We start from the raw sequence: 13,834 nt of genomic DNA on the forward strand, positions 1-13,834 counted from the left end.
AAATGGTGCCATACCAATGCTCGAATGAAAACTATTGTTGTAGGTAAACTCAATCAAAGGTAAATAACAATCCCAAGCACCTCCTTTTTCCAAAACACAAGCCCTCAAAAGATCCTCCAGTGACTGAATCGTCCTCTCAGTCTGACCATCAGTCTGCGGATGATATGCAGAACTCAATCCCAGCTTAGTTCCCAAAGCCCTCTGCAAACCTTCCCAGAACTTCGATGTAAATCTAGGATCTCTGTCCGAAACAATACTTGACGGAATACCATGCAAACTTACAATTTTCTCAATATACAACTCAGCTAATCTCTCTAACGGATAATCCATTCTGATCGGAATGAAATGAGCCGATTTTGTCAATCTGTCAACAATCACCCAAATAGCTTCAAAATTCTTAATTGTCCTCGGTAAACCAGAAACAAAATCCATACTGATACTATCCCACTTCCACTCTGGAATAGCCAACGGTTGCATTAGCCCAGACGGCTTCTGATGCTTAATCTTTGACTTCTGACAAGTCAAACAAGAATAAACAAAACTCGCAATTTCTCTTTTCATTCCCGGCCACCAAAATAACTTTTTCAAATCATGATGCATCTTCGTAGCCCCAGGATGAATACTCAGGCCACTACGATGTCCTTCCTCAAGAATACTCTTCTTAAGTTCGGTAACATCCGGAATACACACCCGATTACCAAATTTCAAAACACCATTCTCATCAACTCTAAATTCACCACCTTGACCTTGATTCACTAGAGTCAACTTATCAACCAAAAGCACATCGGATTTCTGACGCTCTCTAATCTCATCCAGAATACCACTCGTTAACTTCAACATTCCCAATTTAACACTATTGTGAGTACTCTCACACACAAAACTCAAGTCTCTAAACTGCTCAATTAAATCCAATTCCTTAACCATTAACATAGACATATGCAATGATTTCCGACTCAATGCATCAGCCACTACGTTTGCTTTACCCGGATGGTAATTCAAACCAAAGTCATAATCCTTCAGAAACTCTAACCATCTCCTCTGTCTCATATTCAGCTCTTTCTGATAAAACAAATACTTTAAACCTTTATGGTCACTGAAAACCTCAAATCTTGACCCGTACAAGTAATGCCTCCATAACTTCAGAACAAATACCACAGCTGCCAACTCTAAATCGTGTGTCGGATAGTTCCTCTCATGAACCTTCAGTTGTCTCGAAGCATAAGCTACAACCTGCTTATTCTGCATCAAAACACCACCCAAACCCAACAATGAAGCATCACAGTAAACCTCAAATGGTTCCGACGGACTTGGTAATATCAGAATAGGAGCAGTAGTTAACCTTGTCTTTAACTCTTGGAAACCTTCTTCACATTTTGAGTCCCAAACAAACGCTTGTCCCTTTCTAGTCAACATCGTCAACGGTAACGCCAACTTAGAAAATCCCTCAATGAATTTCCTATAATAACCTGCAAGTCCAAGAAAACTCCTTATCTCAGAAACTGACTTCGGAGCTTCCCACTTAGATACCGCTTCTATCTTAGAAGGATCAACAGCAACACCACCTCTTGAAACCACATGACCAAGAAAACTAACCTCTTCTAACCAGAATTCACACTTGGACAGTTTAGCAAATAACTTCTTTTCTCGTAGAACTCCTAAAACCACTCTCAAATGTTCAGCATGCTCTTTTTCAGATTTCGAATACACCAAAATATCGTCAATAAACACCACAACAAACTTGTCTAGGTACGGATGGAAAATCCTATTCATATACTCCATAAATACCCCAGGCGCATTAGTCACACCAAAAGGCATTACAGAATACTCATAATGTCCATACCTTGTTCTGAAAGCAGTCTTCTGAATATCCTCAGTTTTCACACGTATCTGATGATACCCCGATCTCAAATCTATTTTGCTGAACACACTCGCACCAACCAACTGATCCATCAAATCATCAATCCTCGGCAAAGGATACCGATTCTTGATCGTCACTTTATTCAGTTGCCTGTAGTCCACACACAACCTCATAGTACCTTCTTTCTTCTTAACCAATAACACTGGTGCGCCCCACGGTGACACACTCGGACGAATAAATTTCTTATCCAACAGATCTTCCAGCTGACTCTTCAATTCAGTTAACTCAACAGCAGACATACGGTACAGAGCCATCGATATCGGACTAGTACCAGGTACCAAATCAATCGAGAACTCAACTTCACGCTCTGGCGGTAATTCATTCACTTCTTCAGGAAACACATCAGGAAAATCACACACCACGGCTAGATCGCAAATCACCAGTTTATCTTTAGCCTCCAAAGTCGCTAACAGCATAAACAACTCTGCCCCATCTGCTACTGCCTCATTCACCTGCCTTGCTGATAGAAACAAACTCTTTCCTTCCTCAATCTCAGGAAAGATTACAGTCTTATCAAAACAGTTGATATAAACTCGGTTAAACACCAACCAGTTCATACCCAGGATAACATCAATCTGCACTAGTGGAAGACACACGAGGTCCATCCCAAAGTCTCTACCAAAAATACTCAAAGGACAATTTAAAAAAACTGAAGTAGTAGTCACTGAACCCTTCACAGGAGTATCAATCACCATACTCCCATGCATCTCAGATATCTCTAATTTAAGTTTCACAGCACAATCCAAAGATATAAAGGAATGAGTCGCACCTGTGTCAATAATAGCTACAAGAGGAAAGCCATTACTATAACACGTACCTCGGATCAAACGATCATCTGCAGAAGTCTCAGAACCCGATAAAGCAAAGACCTTGCCTCCCGACTGGTTCTCTTTCTTCGGCTTAGGACACTGTGGACTGATATGACCCACCTCTCCACAGTTGAAACAAGTCATAGTCTTCAACCGGCACTCTGCAGCCAAGTGACCGCCCTTGCCACACTTGAAACACTTCTTCTCAGTACTGGTACACTCATGGATACGATGTCCAACCTGACCACATCTGTAACACTTAGCAGGGGTACTGGAGTCTCCCCCACTAGGTCTCTTCATCCCACTCTGTCTCTGGAAACCTTTGCCAGCTGCATACGGTTTCCCACGATCATTCTGATTCTTGCCTTTCCTATCAATCCTCTGCTGATAGCTCTCTGCTCTGGCCTTGGTATCCTGTTCAAAAATCCTGCAACAGTCAACCAAGTCAGAAAGCACTCTAATCCGCTGATACCCAATAGCCTGCTTGATCTCGGGACGTAACCCGTTCTCAAACTTCACACATTTTGAAAATTCCCCAGTAGCCTCATCATAGGGAGTGTAATACTTCGACAGCTCTGTGAACTTAACAGCATACTCAGTAACAGACCGGTTGCCCTGCTTCAATTCTAAGAACTCTATCTCTTTCTTTCCTCTGACATCCTCTGGAAAGTACTTCCTCAGGAATCTCTCTCTGAACACCGCCCAAGTGATCTCAGCACTCCCAGCAACTTCCAACTTAGTGCGGGCAGCAACCCACCAATCATCTGCTTCCTCTGACAGCATATGCGTACCGAACCTGACCTTCTGGTTATCAGCACACTCAGTCACTCGGAAGATCCTCTCGATCTCCTTCAACCACTTCTGAGCACCATCTGGATCGTATGCTCCCTTAAACATTGGAGGATTGTTCTTCTGGAACTCACTCAGCTGACGAGCAGCTCCCAATCCCACAACATTCGGATTCCCTCCAAGTACTCCAGCTAGCATACCCAGAGCCTCAGCAATCGCAGCATCGTCTCTACCTCTTCCAACCATTTCTATTCTGAGTTAATCCAACAAGCTAAAACAATAAGTACTGATAGGGTTACACAACACCTATCACATACAGGGAAACAGAATAATTACGACTCGACTCGACCGACTATGCTCTAATACCACTAATGTAACACCCTTCTAAAATACCCCAATAATTAATTAAAACAACAAAATATGAATCAGAGTAGATATGCAATTTCAGGGTGTCACACTTGACACTTCACACCATTCACCAAAATAACTTGTCATGCTCATTTATTAATCAAAATAAAACATTGCACAATTCGCAGCGGATAGAAATCTAACAACATGCAAACCATGTAACACATTACATGTAAAATTGTTCAACAACCAAAAATGAAAACAAAGTAAAACATCCCGTCCTGATGTTACATATACCAGAGCATGACCCACTAAGGAACTACACTAGACTCCAAGCACTAGCTTCTACTCAATCACTGCTCGTTACCTGAAACATAGTTGTAAGGGTGAGTTCCTCAATCGATATAATAAGCATTATAAAATATCATGTAATGCTAAGTAAATTAACACATTCATCACCCTAATCATATCACACATTCAGCAACGGCAACATCAACTCATAATCATACTCAACAAAAACACAAAACACACGTATAATATTGGAATACATCCATTCATATTATACGACATACATACATTATGAAATGAGACTCCATGCATGCGGTACCGACTATTCGTGAACACATAGTTCAACCTCACCGATCAAACCCAGATACGGCTACCAAGCTCACTAGTCCCACTCATTTGAGACCTAGTGACTCACTCACTAATTCCTCACCATGGGAATTAGCTACCACCATAAAGGCTATGCTATGCACGCTAAATCACCTAGCATGCAAACATCAACAACAATCCACAATGGACATATGCTCACACTCTAAGCCATAACCAGTCCATCCACAATTGCATACATAATAGATATATTCACAGCATTATGCATACCATCATACATCATCAACATATTTATCACCGAATCATATCATGTCATGCCAAAATAATAAATCACAATATTAGCACACTCTACTAATACCTATACTGCTCAAAACAACGGGAAATGATCCCTACTATATCATACATCAGCTAAATTACATCACTCAGCTGAAACAACCAAAACTGCACAACAACAGCTCAGAAAAAAATCAAACTTCTGCCCATACACGTATGCCTCATGCCCATACGCGTATGGCACATTTCCTAGCCAAGCCCATACGCGTATGGCCTGTCTCATATGCGTATGATACGCGTACCACTTCTCCCATACGCGTACCAACAGAGGCAAAACTACGTTAGAACATCATCTTCTTCATTCATACGCGTATGGCCTCACCCCATACGCGTACCACTCACAGGCCACGCGTAAGTACACGTAGATGGCGCGTATCAGCACCAGTCTCCTCCTCTCCAGGCCATCTCATACGCGTATGGCCTAGTGTCATACGCGTATGACCAGAAACCAAAATTCCAGATCTGCTATGTGTTCTTCTCTACTACGAGATTTCTCAAATCCAACCTCCCACGGTCCAATTTTTACACAGCATTCGTTCATATTATCTAACACAGATCATACCCATTCAATTTCACAATTTCTAACCTTATTACATCTAATTCCTATGAATTTTCTTCAATTATAAACCCATATCTCATTCATCCATAAGTTCACAATTTGCAGCATTCATCATCCTAATTAGAGTCAATTCAATGGCTTATTACTACCCATTACATGTTAACCCATAATGCCCATTAAACGACGATAAACCCCCCTTACCTGAGTTAATCCGGCAAATCCTTTAACTTCAAGCTTTTCCCTTCTTCAACCCTTTTTCTCTTGCTCTTCCTTTTTGCCCTTTTTCCACTTTTTAGTCGCTTCTCCGTTTTCACGTGTAAAAACCTTTTTTTTTTCTAAATGGGACTCTTTACTGATTCCGAAAATCGTTCCAATTCCAACTTTATTATTCCAATAATAATAATCCAATAATATTCCAATTATTTAATTAAATTAATAAATATACTAATAATAATATATATGAATGGTTTATCTTTTGTTTTGAAAAATAATACCCTCTCATTCATATTATCATCATAATATACTATTAAACTTAAATTAAATAATTATCATATTTTATCGGGGTGTTACACAAACCAAGATTGATAAAGACATACCTGATATCTCTCATATGATGATAAGTGTTTGGCTTTTTAGGATCTCACCAGGACGGGTTAAGCTGACTTGTTCGATCATACCTCTGAGTTCAAAGCTCATGCTCGTGGTTCTGATGTTAATCTTAACCAGTGCGTCCAATCATAAACAACAGTATCTACAGTCAGGGGACTGAAAGAGAGGACGCCCAAGTAGTTGGTGTAAGTGATCAAGAAAACCAATAACCAGACATAGTCATATATCTAACGAAATAAACAGGAAAATGGAGGTAAACAAAATCAAATTCATTAGATTAAGCCAACCCATAATAGGTGATTAATCCAAGCAAAAGAAAATAAAAACTGAATAAACCAAAAAGAACAATACACAAAGAAATTTCAAACCTCCCTTGGGTTGCCTCCCAAGCAGCGCTTCGTTTAACGTCGCATGGCTCGACGGGACGCCTCATACTCAGATGAGTTTAACAGTTTCAATTGGTCCCCCTTCACCGGGATCATATGGTTTCAACCTCTGACCATTAACCTTGAAGGTGTCGCCATTCTTCTCATTTAAAACACCAATACCACTTTTATGTTTCTTCAGTACCTTTTCATCTTCTAATTCTGGTGAAGCTCTCAGATCCTCCCACCTGCGTGGGTTGTATTTCATCCAAGGGGTTTGTGTATCCAGCATAGCAAACACTTCTTTTTCTTTTTCCTCATCCTTCTCCTCCATCTCTCTGACTGACAGACTAAGAACTCTTTCTAACGGTAATTCAGGAAACTTTCTTTGAATTGTGCTAGTTACAATTTGATCAATCACTTCCACGGAGTGGTTTGTACACATATTCTCTTTATGTTTCATAGTATCTCGGACATCAATTCTGAGCTCTTTATCATACACCTTTAGGGTCATGATACCTTCCTCCATATCTATATTGCATCTCCCTGTTTCTAAGAAAGGTCTGCCCAGAATCAGAGGTATCTCTTCATCTTCTGGCATTTCCAAAATTACAAAATCAACAGGAAAAACAAATTTATCAACTTTGACCAGAACATCCTCAACTACCCCAAAAGGTCTCTTCACTGAGTGGTCAGCAAATTGAAGTGTCATTCTGGTATCTTGAACATTTCCAATTCCTAGCTTCCTGTAAATAGACAAAGGCATAAGGCTAACACTAGCCCCCAAATCAATCAGTGCCCTTTTAAAAGACCTGTCTCCAATGGTACACGGGATGGTCACAAAACCTCTATCTGGCTTCTTTACTGGAATTTTCATACCCTGCAAAATAGCACTACAAGTTTCAGTCAGTATAACAGGGTCAGTGTCAGTGGTGCGCTTCTTGGAGATGATGTCTTTCATGAATTTCGCATAGGTAGGCATCTGCTCGAGTGCCTCAGAGAATGGAATATTGATTTCTAATTTCCTGAACAACTCCATGAATTTCTGAAAATTTTTCTCATCTTGCTTCTTCTTTTTGTTTCTTTGTGGGAATGGAAGCTTAATGATGGGTTTTGGTTCAGGGAGCTTTTCTTGTACCACCGGCGGTATTACAATTTCTTCCTCAGATGGTGTCTTGTTTTCTAAGATTTCCAGGTCCACTTCAAGCACCTGATCTTCTTCTTCATCCTTCTTCTTACGATCTTCAACATATCTTCCGCTTCTTGTTGTTACCGCACTCACATTATGGTGCTCCCTCGGATTTGTCACTGTTGCACTAGGTAATGCGCCCGGTGTTTGAAAATTTGTTATCTGTTGTGCTATCTGACCCAATTGAATCTCCAGATTTTTAATGGATGCATTGGTGCTCTTCTGATTATTCCTGGTCTCCTCCTGAAATTGCATATTCTGAGTTGCCATCTTCTCTATAGCAATCTCCCAATCCGCTTTCTTCGGTATTTGTTGCTGATAAGGTTGTTGTTGCGATTGATATTGTGGTTGGTAAGGTGGTTGTTGTTGTGGAGGTCCTTGATTCTGAATATTACCTTGCTGATCTTTCCAAGAGAAATTAGGATGATTTTTCCACCCCGGATTATATGTATTTGAGTAGGGATTATTCTGCCTCAGGTAATTTATAGCTTGCACTTGTTCTGCGGTTGCAACACAATGCATGGTAAAGTGTGGTCCACTACAAATCTCACAAATCATGGTCGGAACCGGTTGAACTTGAGCAACAGTCTGGGTACATAAATTCATAGCTTTCAATCTTCTTTCAACCTCAGCAGCAATCTGGTCTTCCATTTGCACTACCTGATTTGCTAATTTCAAGTCAATCTTTCCCTCTGGCTGATTCACAGTACGGTCATATAATTCCAAATGCTCATTTGCTGCTATAGCTTTGATGATCTTTTTGATACCGGTTGCTGTTGAAAAATTAGATGAGCCACCAGCAGCTGTATCAATGAGTTGCTTAGTTTTCATCTTCAGCCCGTTTACAAAATTCTGCATTTGTTCAGTTTCATCCAGATTATGTGTAGGACATGCAACTAAACATCTCTTGAATCTTTTGTATGCATCTCCAAGTGTCTCTCCGTCTTTCTGTTTAAAATTCACAATGTCATACCTCTTACGGATATACACAGAAGCAGGAAAATACTCGTTCAAGAATGTTGTTTCCATTTGTTGCCAAGTAGTAATGCTTCCTGCGGGTAGGGAATAGAACCATTCCTCAGCGTCCTCAGATAACGTGAATGGGAACATGACCAATCTCTTTGCCTCTTCAGAATGCCCATCAATTTTTAATGATGTAGTCATAGTCAGAAACCTCTGCAGATGCTTGTTTGCATCCTCATTGATCTTTCCTTCAAAAGGTTTGCTTTCTAACTGGCGGATAGTTGAGGGGTGTAACTGGAAGTGAGCAACATTAACAGGTTGATTAACAATGGTCAACCGCACTGCTGGGTTATTCTGTCTGCCATAATCACCTAAAAGTCTTTCCGCTAGAGGTGGGTCTGCGACCATGTTAACAGTGTCCGGATGCGAATCTGTGTCTGACTCAGATTTTTCGGAGTGAACAGAGACTGGTGTGACAGGTGTGGCCGGTCCTTCGGTGTCAGAGTTTGCCAGTTTCTTTCTTCTAGCTTCTCTGAGCTTTGCGCGCAATGTTCTCTCTGGTTCTGCGTCAAAATGAAAATCAGCTGAGGCTTTACCTCGCATACACAGATTAGACAGAAGTTAGTTATAATAATAATGAAAATAAAATTAACTATAAATAAAATTTTGGATGCAGAGCAACAAAATTCTAATTGAAAATAAATTAATAAACTCTACTATCTTTGGCAGTCCCCGGCAACGGCGCCAAAAACTTGATGGGAAAATAGCAAGTGTACTATTTTTCTCACTGTAGTAATAAAAGGGAAATTCCCCGTTTGTCGATCTCAAGGACTGCTTGACGATACAGAGTTTATCGATTGTTTCAATTAGACAAAAGCCTTTGGTTTTTATGTTGTGAGTAATTATACTACCAATTGCAAATAAATAAAACAAGTAAAAAGGTTGAACAAGAGACAAATGAGAGAAGATTGCTAGGGTTCGGTGAATGAAACTTCCTGTAACAGATATAATTTATGAAGGCTTAGACAATATTCCTGTCCAACTAATTCCGGTCCTCAAGGGTATCTATTCCTAATTCCTTAGTGAAAAGACCTTTGATTATGTAACCTAATTACTATGTCCATAAATAATTAAGTTCATACTCAAGCATTCAAATATCAAGAATTACCGGTCAGATAGAAAATCCCTAGTCCTAGGTTATTTTTACTATCCAAAGTTCTTATCCAGATCAATGAATAATCGCTGTCCAGCTTAAACTATTCATATTAATCATCATTCGTTGGTCCGACGAATAAAGCATAAAGAACAGTAATAAGAACAAATCAATGGAAAAGAAGAAATACTCAATGCATTCATAAACATCAAATCTGTCACATTCAGAATCAGGGTCACCCCCCTAGCAATGGGGGGTTTAGCTACTCATAATCGAAATAAAAACAAATATTAACATTGTTGTCATTACAGAATTTCGTGAGGAATCAATCTTCAATCGTCGGAAAACTCTTGAACATATGAATCCTCTGATAAACGTGGAGTCTCCAGGTCTCAAACGCGTCTCTCTTTCTCTCAAAAATCGTCCAACCCTTGAAAAATCGTTTTCTCCCCTCTAAATAGCTATTCAGTTGGGCTTTTCCTGATTCTGGGCTTGATACGCGTATTGCCCAGTCTCATACGCGTATTGCCCAGTCTGGTACGCGTATTGCACGTAAGACAGCCTCTGATACGCGTATTGCCCAGTCTGATACGCGTATTGCCCAGTCTGGTACGCGTATCACCAATTTGGTACGCGTATCACCAGAAGCTTGTCTTTTTGCTTGATTTTCAACCCCTTTGGTCATTTGCGTATGCTACGCGTACTGGGAAGGTCCATACGCGTATCATGTAAGGCCATACGCGTATGGACAGCAAGTTCTCCAAGAATTGATCTTTTCTTCCGTTTTCTTGCTCGGGCTTAATTTCGCATCTGACGTTTGATTCCCTGAGCTTCTAGACTAGTTTTTTACCTGACTTATTTACGGTTAAATAGTGGAATGTCTAGCATAAATGGTGACTGATCAGCAATCTATACCTAGGAACTCCTAGATAGAAACCACCAGTTTCCGTTCCTATCACTACAATTACAATGTAATTCTAAACAGATTGAGCTTGCTTCACAACTTCGTTCAAGACCAGAACAACTCTTACCTACAGGCTTGGAGTCACAAATAATCTCATGCTTTGAGCATTGAGAAACACATGGTAACCTTCCCACAGGTTGGGAGGTTTACCTCACACACACCCCTAATTTTACATTATTTGAGGCTTATCAAAACTAGGTTACAATATGCTATTTATAACCTAAGCACCCAACTGGATTTGGGCCTTCAGAAATCGCAGCAAACTTCTTCTTTGCTGTTACAAAGTCAGCAGAAAACTTCTGCTTGAATCAAGGTCTTCAATCTTTTCGTTCCTAAAATATCTCCATACATATCTCCATATTTATAACTTGTCTATTTTGATTGAGTCTTTAAGACCTCCACAAGGAAGTTAGGATATTCACCAAATATCCTCACTAATCCCTGAATATATGCCTGAATTAACTAATTCAGTTTTCTACACATATGTGATGTCACAGTCACTATGTCGTGACATCGTACATGACATGTTGGTCTAGATGTGGAACTTCTTCAACCCAACATATTAAAACAACAGAGGTGATTCCATTATTTGTTTTACAAAATTAATGCCAATCACAATGGATAGTAGCGCCTTCCATACATCATCAAATTCGTGTGAAGGAAGAGGATATTCATTCGGACTCATGAGGATCACTATGAGTTTTTGGTAATGTCGTTTGGCCTCACCAATGCTTCTGCAACCTTTCAATCGGTGATGAATGCAATTTTCAAGCCCTTTCTAAGGAAGTTTGTCCTGGTTTTTTTATGATATCCTTGTATACAGTAGTAGTTGGGTTGATCATTTGCAACACTTGGAGGTGGTTTTTAATATTCTGAAGCAGTCCTGATCCATGGCATTCATAAATGTTACCGCTGGGCTGCTTTATTAAACATGTATTTTGATTATGTTCATATCCATATGATTTCATTTTTACTGATCTTTATGCCTTATTATTTAATCTTTGAATTAAATTTGTGCATAAATTAAAATTGATTTATAATGTTATTATTTTGTTAAGCAATTCTATAAGAGATCTTATTTATTTAATTTTGTTCTCTCATATAATTGAGTTACTATGTCTAGTGATTGTTATAATTTTGATTAATTTGGATTAGCCACAACATCCTTAAATTAATTGAGATTATTTTTTTTAAAGTTTTGAGATCACATAAATTATTAAACATAAAATTGTAATTAATTATACGTGGTATAATGAATTTTATCCTACAATTTTTTTTATTATATTTGTATGATTAATTGGGATAAAATGTCAAAATATTTTCATAACTTGCCCGTAGGAATTATGAATTGGTACATACTTTGATAATTTTATCATAAAGTATTAATTTTGGATAGAAAAACAAAATTATATCATGCACGTAAAGTGTGAGGTTTGAAAAATCTATCGCAATTTTTTTAAAATCTTATTACATTAAAATTTAGCCCACAGGTAATTTTTATGTTGCAAGATTTATTTTATGGTATGTTTATATTGATAATACATACAATTTGGATAATATTTATTCCTCAAATTTTGACATCAATTTTGTTTATCTTTTTAGCTTCTCAACCTGCTAATTTTTCTGATATCCGATGTGATATTCCCGAGCTCAGAGGAGATAACTATAAGGTGTGAAAGAAAAGAATTCTCCTCCATCTAGGATAGATGGACATATCTTATGCTATTAGCAAAGACGAACCACCTACAATTACAGACGAAAGTACTCCAGCTGCAATCACATTATATGAGCGGTGGGAGAGATCCAATCGACTCAGTGTGATGTTCATTAAGACTAAGGTCACGGGTGGAATACGTGGTTCTGTCGATCAACATGAGAATGTCTGTGATTTGCTGAAAGCCATTGACGATCAATTCGTCACTTCTGAAAAGGATTTGGCAAGCACATTAATTATGAAATTTTCCTCCTACCCACTCATCAATGTGAAAGGTGTGTGTGAGCACATAATGAAAATGCGTGATATTTCAGCTCAACTTAAGAAACTTGAGGTTGATATGTATGACTCCTTCCTGGTGCACTATATTCTGAACTCTCTTCCATCTGAGTATGGGTCTTTCAAGATCTCTTACAATACACATAAAGATAAATAGTCAATCAATGAATTAATGACCATGTGTGTTCAAGAAGAAGAAAGACTTGTAATGGAACAGAGTGAGCGTGCATTGCTGACAAGCACTCGCGGGAAGAACAAAGCTTTCAAAACTGACAAGTCACAAGCCAATCAGAAAGGGAAATTCAAAATACCTCCACAAGGTGATATCAAGAAAGAAGCAAAGTGTTACTTCTATAAAAAGGGAGGACACATGAAGAAGGAATGCCATGGATTCAAAGAATGGCTTGAGAAGAAAGGTAATTTATTCTCATTTGTTTGTTATGAATCTACTATGACCGATGTTAATATTAACACCTGGTGGATTGATTCTGGATCAACAATCCATATAACAAATTCCTTACAGGGTATGCAAAACCTAAGGAAGCCAGTGGGAAGTGAGTGGACTGTCCTATCAAGAAGCGGGATGGGCTCACATGTGGAAGCTATTGGAACTTGCAATTTAATTTTGAATAATGGTTTTGTTTTGAAATTAGAAAGGACCTTTTATGTACCAAGTTTCTCACGAAACTTGACTTCAGTTTCTAGACTTGTACCTTTTGGATATTCCTTTAATTTTAAAGACACCTTGTTTGAATTATTTTATAATTCGGAATGTGTTGGGAATGATATATTGTCTTATGGTCTTTATCGTATTAATTTACAAATCGAATCCATTTATAGTTCAATGCATGTTCAAACTGGCACTAAGCGGTGTAATATTAATGAGAATTCTTCTATGTTATGGCATCGGAGATTAGGACATATCTCCATAGAGAGAATTAAAAGGTTAGTAAAAGATGGGGTACTTAATACTCTAGATTTTGCTGACTTTGAAACTTGTGTTGACTGCATTAAGGGAAAGCAGACCAACATGTCTAAGAAAGGTGCCAATAGGAGTTCAAGTATATTAGAAATAATTCATACAGACATATGCTGTCCTGATATGGATGCACATGGTCAGAAATATTTCATCACTTTCATAGACGATTACTCACGATATATGAATATTTGTTTGCTTAACAATAAATATGAAGCATTGGATGCCTTCAAAGTCTTTAAGGCTGAAGTTGA

At 38.7% G+C, this 13,834-nt stretch overlaps 1 protein-coding gene across 1 annotated transcript; it reads left to right on the forward strand.

Annotated features, from left to right (window-relative positions):
• The first annotated feature begins 12,317 nt into the window (after positions 1–12,317).
• LOC127136517 (uncharacterized) lies at positions 12,318–12,761 on the forward strand. The gene has a single exon (XM_051063065.1). The coding sequence runs from the start codon at positions 12,318–12,320 to the stop codon at positions 12,759–12,761; it is 444 nt and encodes a 147-aa protein (XP_050919022.1).
• The last annotated feature ends 1,073 nt before the right edge of the window (positions 12,762–13,834 follow it).

The sequence above is a fragment of the Lathyrus oleraceus genome, chromosome 4 (genome assembly GCF_024323335.1).
Source record: "Lathyrus oleraceus cultivar Zhongwan6 chromosome 4, CAAS_Psat_ZW6_1.0, whole genome shotgun sequence".
NCBI classification, from domain to species: Eukaryota; Viridiplantae; Streptophyta; class Magnoliopsida; order Fabales; family Fabaceae; genus Lathyrus; species Lathyrus oleraceus.

Coding starts and splice junctions, on each gene's coding strand:
- LOC127136517 (XM_051063065.1), top strand. CDS start 12,318: ATGGACATATCTTATGCTATTAGCAAAGACGAACCACCTACAATTACA.